This window comes from Rhinolophus hipposideros (genome assembly GCF_964194185.1).
Source record: "Rhinolophus hipposideros genome assembly, chromosome: 4".
NCBI lineage: Eukaryota > Metazoa > Chordata > Mammalia > Chiroptera > Rhinolophidae > Rhinolophus > Rhinolophus hipposideros.
The window spans coordinates 30,295,060-30,311,686 of NC_138050.1; the positions used below are offsets into that span (position 1 = coordinate 30,295,060).

The 16,627-nt window shown below is 38.6% G+C and overlaps 2 protein-coding genes across 3 annotated transcripts in view; one reads left to right on the forward strand and one right to left on the reverse strand.

Moving 5' to 3' along the window:
* The first annotated feature begins 350 nt into the window (after window positions 1-350).
* On the forward strand, window positions 351-4,544 carry SLC25A4 (solute carrier family 25 member 4). The gene is made up of 4 exons (XM_081046962.1): window positions 351-745; window positions 2,073-2,559; window positions 3,081-3,221; window positions 4,102-4,544. The coding sequence occupies exons 1-4, from the start codon at window positions 635-637 to the stop codon at window positions 4,257-4,259; spliced, it is 897 nt and encodes a 298-aa protein (XP_080903088.1). The 5' UTR covers window positions 351-634; the 3' UTR covers window positions 4,260-4,544.
* A 2,530-nt stretch (window positions 4,545-7,074) lies between these two features.
* Window positions 7,075-16,627, reverse strand: part of CFAP97 (cilia and flagella associated protein 97) — a 29,021-nt gene continuing 19,468 nt past the window's right edge. For both annotated transcript variants that reach the window (XM_081046961.1, XM_081046960.1), the window contains exons 4-5: window positions 12,083-12,236; window positions 7,075-10,950 (exon numbers count right to left, since the gene is read on the reverse strand). In XM_081046961.1, the coding sequence (XP_080903087.1) occupies window positions 10,823-10,950; window positions 12,083-12,236 (282 nt within the window). In that variant the 3' untranslated portion in view covers window positions 7,075-10,822. The remainder of the gene's footprint in view (window positions 10,951-12,082; window positions 12,237-16,627) is intronic.

Here is a 16,627-nt window from a genome sequence, read left to right on the forward strand (position 1 = left end):
TAGTATTTATTTTGGCGGATCTTAATTATTTGTGAGTGCAAACAACTCTGAAGAGGCCCAAAGAGGCAGCAAGCCGCGGTGAGGCACACTGTTCCAGGGAAGAAGAGAAAATGAGCCTGGAATCCCCCTGCCAGGAGCGGACCCGTGCAGGCCGGAGGTTCCAGACGGCCCTGCGTGAGGAGGCATCGGGTCCCGCGTCTGCCCACAGGTCAGCCCAGCCTAAGCCTTCTTGTGCTATAAATACAGCGGCCCACATGCTGCAGAGACATGGTGTTCCCTCTGCTCGCCGGCACAGATAACATGAATTTGCCCTTTAAACGTCCCAAGCTGGAGGCACAGCCCCCGGCCCACCCCTGTCTCCCGGAAGCGCCTTCGCCCCCGATGCCCTCTGCAGAGGAGGGGGCCGACCAGGGGGTGTCCGAGCACCTGCCCAGCCAATGCGCACCGCGCACTCGGCGCCGGGGTCCCTCCTCCTCTCGCGAGAGACCAGGAGGGGGATATAAGGAGGGCTGCGGGGCGAGGCCGGCGGCCCCTTCGCGTCGCGCAGGGACGGAGACGGGGTGGCTGTGCCTGGCCGGGCGGTGGCGAGAGCGAGAGTGCGGCTCCCGGAGGCTGTGTGCGCCCGGCTGTCACCATGAGTGATCAAGCTCTGAGCTTCTTGAAGGACTTCCTGGCAGGTGGCATCGCCGCCGCCGTCTCCAAGACCGCGGTCGCCCCCATCGAGAGGGTCAAACTGCTGCTGCAGGTGGGGACGGCGGGGGCGCGGGCGCGGGCGCGGCGCGGGGCTGGGCCGGGCAAGGCGCGCGGGGCGCATCGGGGAGCGGGCGGGCGGGCGGTCCGCAGGAAATCTGCGCTAGGCCACAGGCCGGCGCCCGCCCTACGCCGAGGGGAAGGTGCCCTCTGCGCAGACAGGTCCAGTGTCAGTAGCAGATTCTTGGTGTCGGGTGGCGGCCCGCGCCCCGGGCGTCTATATATGGAAACCCACCAGGAGTGGGTTGGAGCCAGCCAGATCCGGAGCCTGGCACAGCGCTGGCACGCCACTCGAGCCGCTTAGGTCGGCCTCACCTTTTGGTTTTCAACGTCCTTTGCACCTTTTTATCTGCACCCACCTTTTACAATAAAACAATATTACATAAGGACTCCTTATTGTGTCCCATGGGCTATGCTATGGGCTGACATAGACAATTGATTTTTATGTAACCTCTGTAAGATACCTATTGTCTCCCCAATTTTACAAATGAAGAAACAGGTTTTGTGAGATTAAGAAACAATTTTTGTCATAAACTCAGATATATTTTCTTACTCGTTCTGTCCCCAGAATCTTTTTCCATCCCAGCCAGGTCTCTGAGTGGCCCATCAGCATCATCATCATCATCATCGTCATCATCCCATCTACCCGTTTTTCTCCATTTGCCCAAAAGACAAGGGCCCTTCAATGAGAATTGGGCCTCTTCAATGTGGGAGTCAAAATTATCAATAACAAGAAAAACCCCAACAGATTGCTCACAACAGAAACAAACCCGTCAATACTTGATTACTTGGGTAATCTGCCTGAAAAATCCCAGGCTTTAATGCCTAGTGGATTTATTCTTCTTCTGTTAGAACATCTATATACTACTCAGAGGTCGTGTTCTCCAGGGAGACTTAGAGTGAGACTGAGGAATCCTCATCTCCTGCCCATCATGTCTATTAAATCAGAGCAGGTGCCCATTGGGGCAGGGATCTGGAATCATTCCTGTGTCCCAACAAGTCCCTGGCATAGTTCTGGCACTGAGGGAAAATGCAATACATAAATGACTCTCTTCACAAAATTAAATCATCTTCTCTGTTTATTTGGCAGAACCTTTTCTCTCAAATGCCCTGATAACTGAGGCAAATTGGATTTTGGGGGGGTTCGTTATCCAAGTAACTACCATTTATTTACAATATTTGTTTAATTTCCTCATACATTTTTAAAAAGGAAATCAAGAAGTGCAAATGTTCTCTTTCTCCTGTCCTCCTTCCTCCTCCCTCTGCCCTGTCCACCCTCAAACCCCCATCTCCCCCGCCATGCCTCCTCCCTCCCCACACAGGTCCAGCATGCCAGCAAACAGATCAGTGCTGAGAAGCAGTACAAAGGGATCATGGATTGTGTGGTGAGAATCCCCAAGGAGCAGGGCTTTATCTCCTTCTGGAGGGGTAACCTGGCCAACGTCATCCGTTACTTCCCCACCCAAGCTCTCAACTTCGCCTTCAAGGACAAGTACAAGCAGATCTTCCTGGGGGGCGTGGACCGGCATAAGCAGTTCTGGCGCTACTTTGCTGGTAACCTGGCTTCTGGTGGGGCAGCTGGGGCCACCTCCCTCTGCTTTGTCTACCCGCTGGACTTTGCTAGGACCAGATTGGCTGCTGACGTGGGCAAGGGTTCCACCCAGCGTGAGTTCAGTGGTCTGGGTGACTGTCTCACCAAGATCTTCAAGTCTGATGGCCTGAAGGGTCTCTACCAGGGTTTCGCCGTCTCTGTCCAGGGCATCATTATCTACAGAGCTGCCTACTTCGGAGTCTATGACACTGCCAAGGGTGAGAGAAGGGCCCCGGGGTGTAGAGTGGACAAGCGGAGGGCATGCGCAGAGAGGATCCTGAGGGATCTGGAATTCAGTCCTGGTTTTCCAATCTGGTTATATCAGTCTTGTTGTTCCCTGGGCGCTGGGCTTACCTGAGGCTTCTGAATGAGGAGGTGGCCTGGTGTGGATGTAGAGCTCGAGGACTTTGTCCTCGACTGAAATAAACTCTGGCCTTGAGTCATTCAGAGGTGAAGGGAAGGCGCGGCCCAGTTCTCTCTTCCCACAGTTCTGTCGGTTCCCGAGTGTAACCTGGAGCCACTTCAGCATGCCCTGTACACGGGGCAGAACTCGGGCTTCCCTGGGGCCAAAAGGCAGCCACCCACTTTTGTTGGCTGTTATTTGAGGCACCCCACAAGGGGCAGCTTCTTCAGGGCGGTGGCGGGGGCCATAGCGTTGGAGGTTCCGCAGTCTCTTCCCCACCCCCACCTGTTTTGGCCGAGCGAGCGCGGAGGAGTCACTTCTCACCTCTGCCCGCAGGGATGCTGCCTGACCCCAAGAATGTGCATATTATCGTCAGCTGGATGATCGCCCAGAGCGTGACGGCGGTCGCGGGCCTGGTGTCCTATCCCTTTGACACTGTCCGCCGTAGGATGATGATGCAGTCTGGCCGGAAAGGGGGTAAGCCTGGCACCTACTGATCGCAATCCTATTTTTCTGCCCGAGGAGAACACTACTCGGTGCTGTTTTCAGTCTTCACTGTTCTAATTGTTAAAATTATGTACTAAGAACTTAGGAAAGGAAGATTATAATTAAGCCCTCAACATTCTCGATTATTTCTTCATAGAGTTTTGTTATCGAAGGGATAAGAACATCAAAAATGGGATAATTAGAGGTGAACTTAACTAGGTATCCAGCATGATGCAGGCCTCAGCCCTTTTCAGAACCTTAGAGCCTTGGTGCAGAAACAAGAATTGCAGGGAAAGAATTGAAGTGATTCACTGGTTTATTTAAAAATAATTCTTTTCTTATCTAGTTATTACAATAGCAGGGAAGGGTCATGTAGCTGGATGAGCGATGGCCTGAAGCAGTCTGTTGTGACAGAAAACATTTTGGCTTTGAAACATCAAATTGGATTTTTAAAGTCAGAAAGTCAAGTGTTATTAATTTCATGTTTTAGCCTAATAGTTGTACTTCTTTTATTTTAACTGTGTCATCTTGGGCAGTATAATCTGAGACCAGGCCTCATTTTTCTCATCCATACAAAGGGCACTACTACCCAGTTTAACACTTCTGCTCCCTCCTTTCACATTTTGATGGTCAGTGAATTAGCTGGTTAATTGCTCCCGTTCTTCCCTTGATTGAGTTAAAGAAGTAGGAATGACAGGAGACCTGCCTAACAGGTAGGGAAGGGGTATCTAGTTAAGTGTGCCATAGAGCTGGGGCTTAAAGCCCAAGTGACTCATTTATAACACTGGGAACACTGTGTGCAGATGTCTTTCAGAGAAAAAGTCTCTTTCCTCTAAAATTATAGAGCCCTTACCACCATTTGTTTCCACAGCGGATATCATGTACACTGGGACAGTGGACTGCTGGAGGAAGATTGCCAAAGATGAAGGAGGGAAGGCTTTCTTTAAAGGTGCCTGGTCCAATGTATTGAGAGGCATGGGCGGCGCTTTTGTATTGGTGTTGTATGATGAGATCAAAAAATATGTCTAATGTAATTAAAACAAGTTCATTGGTTCCAGACCCATTGTGTGGTTTAATAGACTTTTCCTAGGGGAAGTAAAAAGAAAGATATGGGATAAAACCAGACTGAAAGGAATACCTCAGGAAAAAAAAAATCCTTCACTGAGTGTTCATTAAACCACTGATGTATTTTGTATTTATTTTACATTTAAATTCCCACAGAAAATATAAAATAACATTATCATACTTGTACAACTAACTGAAGTGAAGAAAATAACTGAATATGAAACCAATAAAGACCATTAATGCACGTTCTCTATTGAATTCTTATTAACTGCCAAATAGATTTAAACTCTCTTACCTCAGACCATGCTGCTGTAGGCTCACAAGTGCTACCACGGATCATGGCTTCCATAATCTCACCTTATTTTATGCACTTTCACTCGGTCTTCAGGAATTCTGAGGTTCCGCTAAAAGCTTTAAATCATAGTTTCAAGAGTTTTGCATGATTAGGAAGTGCTCTGTATTACTACCATTAGAGAATTGTGATACTAGAATTTTATGACAAGAAGCTCCTGAAAGAAGCTTAAATGGGGGTAGGAGAGAGGAGTGAAATGGTGCTATTAGATAATGTAATGTTTAATACAATGAATCTTGGTTGAGTACTGCTGCAAGCGGGGAGTTGCAATGAGGGAAGTGTCGCAAATCATGGAAAATGTAGCTGAGGAACTGGAGAGTTTGAAAGCCTCTCAGGGAGAGAGTGACAAAAACAGGTATCCTTGGCCTGCCAAGGAAGGGGAGCCCTGGTAAACCTGTTTTGAATTGGGACCCCAAAGGGTGACACCCTAGCAGTAAGACAGAGGGAACCGGAAATAGTCTGGCCCTTAAAGTCACTGTCAATCCCTTACCTGGATTAAGGCAACTGGACATTGTGGGTACCCCTCCCGCCTGCCAGAAGCAAAAATAAATCTTGTCTGGAAGAAAATATCATCCAGAGCAAAAATCACAAACTCTTTCTCTGAAGGAGGAGATAGTATTTGAGGCTTTGTTAGCCAGATGATCTTTGATGCAACACAGCTCTTAGATAAGACAAATGAACGCGTGTGGCTGTGTTCCATGAAACTTTATGTACGAACACTGAAATGCGAATTTCATACGCTATTTACATGTCGCAAAATATTTTTATTTCAAAAACCCATTTAAAAAGGTAAAAGCCACATAAACAGGCACTGGGCTGCTGAACGTGGCCCAGGGGTTGTAACTTGCTGCCCTTGATCTAGAGCTTCAAGTTTTTTCTGTAATTTTTCATATAAACCAAAACCACAAATACAACTTTAAAACACATCCAATTAAAAATGTAATCTAAAGAAACCCATGATTTAAGAAGTGGAAATCCTCATGGAAACTCGAAAATATTTTGAACTTAATGAAAATAAGAATACCATGTTATCAAACCTTGTAAATAACAGCTAAAGCTATGCTAAAAATTTTATAGCCTTTGACGCACCTATTAGGAGGCTGAAAATCTGTGAACTAAACATCCATTTCAAGAACCTGGAAAAAATAACAGCAAATTAAACCCAAAGACTAAAGCTGAAAGTAAATAACTAAGGTAACAGTAGAATTAGCGAAAAAGACAATCAACAACACCAGTGAACTGCATACTTAAGTGTGAAAGGTAAAATTTCTAGAATATAGCAGAATAGCTTCATGCCCTCAGGTAAATGAAATTTCCTAAAATCTAACATTTAAAGGGCCCTTCACAAAAGATATCCTAAAGGCCAATAAACATGAAAAAGCGATCAATCTGATTATTAGAGAGAGTAGTACAGTTAAAATCATGAGATACCATTATACACACACACCCAAATGGTTAAACGTAAAAATGACACTAAACGTTAGGACCTGGAGCAACAGGAACTAATACACATCTGTGGGAGAGTAAGTTAGTACACTCCCTCTGGAAAGCTCTGGCATTATCTACTAACTAGGTGCCTTCTAAGACCCAGCAACTTCACTCCTAAGGAAATGCCCAACCGAAATACATACATACACAGGTATACAAGACATACCTACAAAAATCTTCGTATTATTACAGCACTGTTTGTAACAGTCAAAACCTGGAAACCACCTGAAATGCCCATCAACCACAGAATAAATAATGGTGTGGTCCGATTAGTGTACAGATATGAGAACAAACGGATTCCAGCTACAAGTAGCAACATGGAAGAATCTCACAAACATAATGATCAGGAAAAGCAGCCAGACAAAAGAATATAATTCCATTCATATGACATTAAAACAACAACAACAAAAAAACAGGCAAAACTACTATGGTTTTAAAAGTTGAGATATAGGTGCCTCTTGGCGGCAAAGAAAGCAATGACTGGGAGGGAGCCCCAAGGGGTCTTATGAGTTCTGGGAATATTCTAGAGGTGACCCAGGTGTTTGTTTTGTGAGCGTATTAGTTGTATATTTGTGCCCTTTTCTGTATTTCTGTAATAAACAACAAAACCTATGAAATGTCATTTTCTTGTAGATAGTCACCTAAAAGACCACGACCATTTTTCACATTCCTCAAAATAATTTGAAATGAATACTTCTCAAATGAATGGTAGAATTAGGGTTTTCTAGTTAGTATACATAACTACACGGGAAGCAGATATATTTGTTTATAATTCTGGATATTTTCTTCATGAAATATAAAGTTTCTCAGAATGAAATAAAACAAAGCATACACCAAACCTGGAGACCAGCTATAGTCCCAATATATGAAATAAATGTGATGTGATTTATTTTTTTTTGGTGAAGGCTATCATTATAATTACACATACTCTTAAAATTTAGAACCATCATTTTTAATCAGTTTTTGGTGACAATCCAAATTATTTTACTATCTTGTAATAGCAAATGTGAAATTAGGTTCACAAGAAAGAAACCCTGTCTCTCATTACAGTGGAATAATGACGTTACCTCATCATGGATTAAAAAACAGTAACCAAAATTTTAAAATCTAAATTTTCTGCTGTAATATAATTGTATTTGTTATAAGCACCCTTTAACTTCGTAGTTGAGAGCTCAAATAAACCAACCACTACAGGAACTACTCAGTGGGTTATTCTAATAGCATTGTTATTAAACCCTCATCAAAAAGAGTTCCTGAACTGATGTTTTAGCAGCAAGTTTTAAAAAGAATACTTCTTATCATTTATAATGCATATAATACATATGAAATGTTGATGTAGACACTTCTAAACAACACTCCTTCGATTGGTAAGAGTGTCCACTGTGGCATCACAACAATTTTATAGAACAAATTAGATACTGTGGTTTAAAGAGATGATGATAAAGAATGGAATTTGAAGCAAAGTCTTTTAAAACTCTCTAAATAACTAATGCCCTCCTTCTAACTTCATTCTCACTTAGTCTTGCAAGGCACGTAAAAGTTATTATTCTAATTTTTAAAATGGGAACAAGACCATGCATTTGAGAGACAGTCATAGGACCAAAACTCAAGTTATCTTTAAGTCTTTTGTTTCTTTCTTCACTATGCCAAACTAGTTCTTCATGCCTAGAAACACATCACAATGGACTGAAAAATTTTTAAAGGATACTGGTTTTTAAGTTTCTTACTAATCTTTATTCATGGAAATAAAGTAGCCAGTAGCATTAGGATGGGATACATCATTTATGGGTAAAGACTGGCATTTAGGATATTAAACATTTTATAAATTTAATTATCAGAATATAGTAACTTGTGTCTCCAACATTATATTGGTCATAATACTTTTTACAGTGTGCAGTATTTGAGTCTGACAATGAGAAGCACACAGTCGTATCCATCACAATGACCTCTTTTTAAAGTTGTCTAAATATCCATTTTGGACATTTGGGTTAATGGGTTGAAAACAACTGCATTATACTGTATTTATAAGCAAACCAGAAAAATTTTATTTGGAATAGGAGCTAAGAAAGCAGATTTTTATGAAGACTGAAAAAAGTAAGCGAAGCACGAGACGATAGCTATCTCTTAGAAAATAGTTTTAATAGATCAAAATCTTTTATAGAACCTTATTAAAAAGGAGACATTAGTTTAACACTTGACACGTATGAAAATAACTCCCAGTAAGAATCTTGCCTAACTATTTAGACCTTGGATTGGTGTAATTTCTAGTTGCAGATGTAAATCTTCAAAGTATATATATCTTAAGGGACAAGTGAACCAAATATAAAATAGTGCTAGATGATCCTTCGCTTCTTTATGGTCTTGAAAATGGAAGAGTATACTTATGATTCCTTCATATAAATGCCTCTTGAACCAGAACAACTTCAAATACCTTGACTTGTATGAGAGAGTATCACATTTTTCAACTCCTATCCTTCCATTTATAGTTATCATATATAAGTAATCATGACAACAGAACTGTATATTCTGCTTTGAAAAAATGACTATTGTTGCTCTTCCCAACTTTACTTCAAATTGAATCCCTGTTATCAGTAATACTTAGGTAAACCTCCCATCAACACAGTAAAAACTAAAGGCATTAAATTAGTATCTAAAATCAAAGTACAGCTTTATCTATGAAATTGTAATGTGTTGTACTTGACTTATGGCAGCAGAGACCATAAAAATGTTCTCAGAGACTAAAGCCATATATATAATTTTTTTCCCTAACAACTTAAAAATCAATTTAAAAATATTGGCTAATCACTACTAGACAGATGTTCAAATGCTGAGTTTTAAATTCAGCATTATCTTTTCTCTCCTTAAAAATGGGTTGCTATACAAACATTAAAAGTGCAATACATTAAAAAACAAAACCTTGGATTAGTACAGCTAACGTTTATATATAAAGCAGAAAACTAAACGATGGGAAAACCTGTTCACCAGAACAGAGCATCAAATAACGACGAACAAACATTTATAGCCCAAAGAAAGAAGCAGAAAAATCTCAGTCAGGTTGTATTCACATGAATTTTTTTTTTTTAGCCGCTCTGTTCCCATACTTCACATTCTATCCTAAACAAAATCTATCAATATAAACTAAGACCAAGAAATTATGAATTGATGTTTAGTAAAATGGGGTTTGGCTTTCTGCCAAAGGCATTAAGAAAAGTTCAGCATACATGCTACAGAGCTTAAGTTAACTCAGAAAAATACAAATCTTATTGTGGCTAACGATCAAAAATTTATATTAAAAAAAGAAAGGCTTGGAATTTAACATGGAAACTTCCCACTACATTCATTCTAAGGATATAATGAAAAGGCCAGTAACGCAGAACAGTGACGACGACCAGGACAGCAGGGGCAACCGTGACTGAGATAGAGAGATACTTTGTTGTAAAAAAATAAGAGCCTACAGATTGCCAGAAAAATATTCTAATTTCAAAAGTCAACTGTTATCACGCCCTACTTATCATTACTAACTTCACTAAGATCACTAGGCCTTTAAAAGTGGGACTAGCAAAAATGATTACTTCCAGGATTCAACATGTAAGCCCAAACCAAGAAAATGAGCATTTAAAGTAGCCTCAAAAACACGTTTTTCCCCTCTTTATCATTTACGTTTTAGTTTTCTTTTTCAACCCTTAAAAAACACTCACTGGAATTTCTAAAGCTGTGAGACAATGTGTTTCTTATTTATTTATCTTCTCTCTTAATACAACGCTAAATATAACACAACTTGTTAACAGTATCACTTAAAACACTGTTCTGACATAACTCGGGATCTGCTTCTTCACTCTTTAAACTATTGCTGTTTTAAATACTTGTTTTTGCTTATGATGATCTGATCCTTGGACGAACTATTCACAATGCAGTAGATCATTTCTCAGAATCATTAATAGTACTTTATCTGAATGTATAAAAACATGAAAGAGGAGCTTCTAAGTTGAACTTTCTAAACCAGTTTGAAATGGTTTGGAATGGTTGATTAAATTTTAAGATCTGACTCAGTACACTTATGCAGAGGTAGGAGATACCTCTGGGGAATCACGAGAATTGCCCCAGTACAAGCTTCTCTCAATCTGTTCATCAAATCTAAATCAGCTCCACCAATGAAAACAAATTTCAAGATTTGTTTTACATTAAGAAGGTGTAACTATCTGACAATCAAGTTATGAGTAATACCACCTAAATTCTGAAACAAACAGAAAACAAAGCCAGTCAAATTTAGGAGCTATGCTCCTGGTTTAAAACTTGTAAGAAACGGAAACAACAACAAAAACATAAAGCAAGACCTATATAGTTAACATCTTGGGTCCAACATGCAGTGACACTAGTACAGTTGTTTTTGCCAGTACGACAGCACAATCAATTTCTACGCTGAGAAAATATACATGCATATTACCATTTCTCTGTTAAATATATTACATCTCATATAAATACATCCTCATAGGCAACACTGATTGTCTTGGAAAACAATTTTGTACCAAACTGCAATAAATTGCAGCTCACTGTTGTATACCTTAAAATTCTTAAAAGTTATTATAAATGTTTACACAGAGAATTATAGTAATATACAAGAGCACTTCAAGAACATACAAGAATTGGATGAACAATGTTTAAAGCAAAAATTTTTTATAAAAATGTTTTATAACCAAGCTGTACGGACATTAGAGGGCTTAGGTCTTAGCAACAGGCCACCAGATGTGTCAAAAACTGACCGCTCACTCTTACAACTGAGACCACTGGTAGCACTGGAGGTCCTGGAAGCTCCTCCTGAAAATACATGGAAAATAAGAAATAATTTGAATTATTTAAACTGAATATATAAATCATCATCTGATAAACTTCCTCTCCTAATTTTAAGTCCAGACTAAATTTTTCTTCTCTATCTCACATGTGTTTTTAATAGTCTAATTTAATTGTCAACCAGAAGTACACTTCAGAGTTCCCTGTGGAACATAAAAATATAATAACAAACATGCCCAGATTCTACACGAGGGGATTTTGATGCAATAGACTTGGGGTGGGAAAAAGGTGTTTTAAGAAGTTTCTCAAAATGATTCAAGTGAAAAAACAAAACAAAAAAACCTTTGTATAACCATTTATACATTTATTCAACAAATAATTGGCCACATTCCAGACATTATACCAAGTATGAGTTATTGGAACAAGACCCTATCTTAGTCACTACACTGAGGAAGTGATTCTTCTAGAACAAATGAGTGAATGGAATTACTAGTCATTTGACTGTTTTAAGACTCACTGAGCACTGGGAAGTTATGACATTGTAGGTGGTTCCAACTTTCTTTTAGCATTGGCTTCTATTTTTCCTAGCTTAGAAGGCACACATGAAGTAACAGCATAGACTTATGTAAAGGGAAAATGTGTGGCATGTCCTAGCACTATGTGGCCTCTGTGCCTACATTCTCTGGTAGATGTGTGACTGGTCACAGAACAGGTATTAAGAAGGATTATATCTGATGACTACGGATTGCGAATTTTTGTTTTAGTTACTCAGGGAGGAAAACAAAGCACATACGAGGGCTGAAGATATTACCAATAATTCTTAACTGGCTAGGGGGAATGTTTCAGTAATTTTTAAACAGTATACCTATTCATTTCTTCTTTTAGTAAACGTATTGAAATTAAGTGTCTCATTATCTAGGAAAACTACTGATATTTTCAATTGTTTTATCTCTTTTTTCTTCCTATGGTGCCATTACCTGCTGTAAATGAAACTTGAAATTAAGTGAATTAACACAAAGAAAACAAAAGATACCAGTGAAAAATAGTAAAACTCATTTCAGACGTTAGTGTTTTAACTCTACATATAAGCACATAAGTTGTATTTTAAGAAAAGGATGAAAGATGCAAACAAATACAAAATAATTTGGAATATGCTTACTTAATGAGCCATATTGGCTAAGAGTCGACCTCACTCGTATCGAGGAGGATGGTGCTGAGCTGAGATAACCCATATTGCGATGATAGTCCATCAGTTGTTCTGAGCGTTTCATACCAATTGTTGGTTTCACAGATTCAAGCCTTTTCAACAAAGCCTTCATTTAAAGACAATCAATTTGAAATTGAATGTTAGATAAACAGCAAGTTTTTTAAAAGGCAAATACTTTCTAAAACCTGAAATCCACGAATAAAGTAGAAAAGACTGTAGAAAATCACTGTAGACATACTATGTGAAAATATATTTCAAATACCGTGTTTCCCCGAAAATAAGACCTAACCGGAAAATAAGCCCTAGCATGATTTTTCAGGAGGTCATCCCCTGAACATAAGCTCTAATGCATCTTTTGGAGCAAAATTAATATAAGACCCAGTCTTATTTTCGGGTGAACTTTACAGGGAAAAAGAAAGCTGTTCTGCACCAAGATTCCCACTAAAAAAATCAACCTTGTGGATTCCGTCATAGAACAAGGTTCTTCTGCATAATCTTTTTTCCTTCTTCCTTAATTTGTTTTCTTTTTATTGTTGTAAAATACACGTAACATAAAATTTACCATTTTAACCATTTTTAAGCATATAGTTCAGTGGCAGTTAGTACATTCATGTCATTGTGAACCGTCTCCATCAAGCATTTCCAGAACTTTTCCTCGACTTAGCGTTTTGCTCTTAGCATTTTCACCCCCTGCCCTTCTATTCTGAGGTTCCGTTGTCAGTGCTCCTGAGCAACCCTAGAGAAGGGATGAATGGTGCAACGACATGTCAAAATAGTCAGGGGAAGAACTGTTCAGAAAAGGGAGAGAAGGAAGGTGCTACTGAACTAAATGGAGCTTGGAGACGAATGGCAGAGGTGCAGAACACAGGAAGAAGTAGACTTGCCGGCTGAGAGAACACAGCCTGCCAACCACACTTTCTGCATGAAATGCCTAGCCTCGGTCTGTAGCCTTCAAAGGCTAGAAAGAGTCACCTCCTCCAGGAAGCCTCAGCCCGCTAATGTCAGTGGTTCTCTCTGCGGAGCAGAGAGTTACGATTTACAGACGGTTCTACCTCTCAAGCCTATGGTCTTTCCATTATAACATAGCGTCCTCCTCTCTTTGTAGACAGAGAAGCTGTATCATTTAGGTGGAACACCTCCTAAGACTATCTTCTCTACCTACAGTTTGTAAATGCCATCAAGCTACGTAAGGTACTGGAAGGAATATAAGGAAAAATATAAAAGACTGCCCTATTATGTAATTTATAACTTAACTGGGAAGACAATTCCACTGCATGTCTAAGACATTCGTAACTGAGTGTGGAACTTCCTATGTACCACACATCAGTGCATTTTACTGGGAAGAGCAACATTTACTGTTTTATCTAATTACCCTATTTACGACCTATTGAGCTGTACAGGGTAGAATGGACAAAACAGAAAACCTGTTACTTTCAGTTACCTACTAATTTTGCTTTTTTGCTGGTCGAAGTCTCAGTGTTTTTTAGATAAACTCCTAATTTCCTAAAATTTATTTGGTCAGATGTGGTTTTTTCTTTTTTAAATTTAAGAAAATTACAATGCATATTCATCAGATATAAAACATATAAACTAACATGATCAAAATCAATTTGGAAATAATTTGACAATAAGGCCAAAAGTAAACCCATTCTGTAGTCCTGATATGCCCCTTATCAAGTTCACATGCAGAAACTTGGAGAAATTAGTTATCCAAATCACATGGATCCATGTATTAGTCTGTGTGTGACTTTAATAAGCTAAGCAAAAAGCTAAAGGAATGATTTTAGATAGAAATAGCTCTTGCTTATAGAAACAACATCAAAATATGGAGTATCGATTAGAGTAAAAATCCTGAAGGCAAAAGTATATAATCTCAATCTAGTCATCAATTTAGTACTCTTGAGTAAAACTTAAAAATGTCGTTCAAAATGTTGTAACACCTGAAACAGAGTGATAAAAAGTGTAAGAGCTGTCTAGTTAAAAACACCTGGATTTAAATCCTGGCTTTGTGTGACATTGGTCAAATGACTTAGTAGAGATATTAACAATGAAATAAGCTCACAGAGTCAATTTTGAGAACTAGGTGAGATAATGCATATGAATTGCTCAGAACGGTACCTGGTATATAGTAAGGACTTATTAAATATTAATGCTATCATTTGTATCATTTTCTACTTGTTTGACATGCAGTAGTATTATCTTCCCAGCTAAGTTATAAATTACATGACAGGGCAGTATTTCATATATTGTCTAATATTCTTTGCAATGTCTTAAGATATCTTTGCAGATCATAACAGACATTAAATATGTTAAATGAACTGAAAAATGGTAAGATGGTAACTTATATTCTAATTATATTTTATAAAATCTTAGAATTGCAAATAAGATTCTAATAATAAATCCCAAAAGAGTTTGTCTAAATATTTCTTTTTTATCTTGGAAGTATCATTCTTTTTGGAAAGAAAAATTAACCCAGCCTGAATCCTGTCTTCTGAGGTAGAAAGGTTAAAACAAATCAATGAATAAACAATGTGTTAATGATTTCTGCAGTTGTCAGCAGAGGAGAGTTGCTTTATTGTTCCTAAGGTGATAAAGCAAAGACACTGACGGACATTAGAGAGTAACGTGTCCTATAGTTGGGGAAAATCAGAACTGCTCTCCATATTTTCTATAGCTGGAGTCATACTTAGTTATCATTAGCTGTATTTCTTCTATTGACGGAGGCAACAGACAATAAGCAGAGAAGGAAAATCAGATTGAGTAAACTGTAAATTATTTCAGATCTTACAACAACAGTACTTATTATTCAACAAATTAATATGCATAGCAGGTATGAGATTTGCTATAAATCTTCATCTTTGTGACAGTATGTCATTCTCCCTTGAACAGTTTTAACATTCTAAGAGCTCTAAAATTAAGTCTTCTAGACCAGCACACAAATAACAGAAGAGGGGGATTTTATTTTTCATTTAATGTTTTTAAGAACAGTTTGAAATTCCCAAATTTATTCAGGCATTATTTGTATTTTAAAATTATTTTAACACAGAATCCTGAGTGGAAAGATTATGGTCTACTTTATTTTCTACTTATTTGTATTTCTCTGGATTTAAAATTGAAATAAATTAGCTCTATTTGAGCTCTAGGCTCTAATCCTGATATATTCCGACAGGAATCTTACTTCTCTCACCTTGCTTCAATTAGTCCCTCCCCCACCTTTCTTTCACAGCTCAGGAAACTGACATACATTTGAAAACTAAAATAATCTCATTTGTTTTAGAGGATAAAGTGAAACTATAAGTATCCTTACTGACTCCGTTTCCTTCTGCTAAGATTATTCTTGTGCTCTTTCATAAAAATATGATTCATATTATGTTCAAATGAAGATATGCTTTAACAAGAATACTTCAAAATTTATGAATTAAAAAATTAGTCCCATTTTTGGAAATAATGAAGTTCTAATATAATTGAGTCTATTTGTATGTAGCAAGCACTCCCTCTACTGGATAAAATTACTTTTTCTTTATTATTCCTTTGATTTATTTCCCTTGTGCATGAGAGGGAAAGGGATATTTGTGGATTGAAACAAATAATGAAGATCTCAGACGTCACCAGAAAGACAGACCTATAGTTCAAAACAGCATGCTTTGAACTACAGATCAGGACTCAATTTTATACATCTTTGCTCTCCGTTTCTACCTTCTCTGCACAGTGCTACTTCTTTGTCTTGAACTGTATCCGTTTAAACAGCCTTCGCATTGCTAAGATGCTAAGGTAACAGTCCTGGAACAGAAATGTTTCAGTCATCACGCCTGTTAAGCCATGTGAATTGGTCTGTATCACTGCAGACGGAGAAAATGAAGGAATGAAAATCACAAAAATTATAAAGTAAGGGACCTTGCTTGTGCAGTACATCTGTCACAGAAATAACTATAAAAGTGAGTCTGAGTTTTGCTATGAACAGATTAAAAAGTAGATCAGCGCACACTTAAGAACTATTACAGCCAATGTGGCTCTGAATAAGGGTTTGGTAGGTGGCTGATTATAAAATATATATACAAAAATCAATAGTTTACAAAAGTAAGCAGTTAGAAAATATAATGAAAAACACAGCATATATAATATAATGAAAAACAGCACAACAGCATAAAAGTACATAGTTTTGAAGAAAACTGCAAAACCTTACTAAGGTAGAGTATAAGAAGGCTTGAATAAGTGGGAAGACAAGACATACCATATTTTCAACAGGAAGGTAGTATTTTAAGAATGCCAGACACTCTGCAATTAAAATGTAAATTTAACACAATTCCAATGAAAATTTATAATAGACTGTTTTAAAAGAAAAGTAACCAGTCATTATGAAGAATAAATGCAAAAGAAGAGCCAAGAAGTTTTAAAAAGGTACCGAATTAGCTTTATTTTGGTATAGAGAAGGAAGAGTTAAACATATCTCAGGAACGAAGAGTTAAACATAAATCGGGAAGACTGGCTTTGCTTACA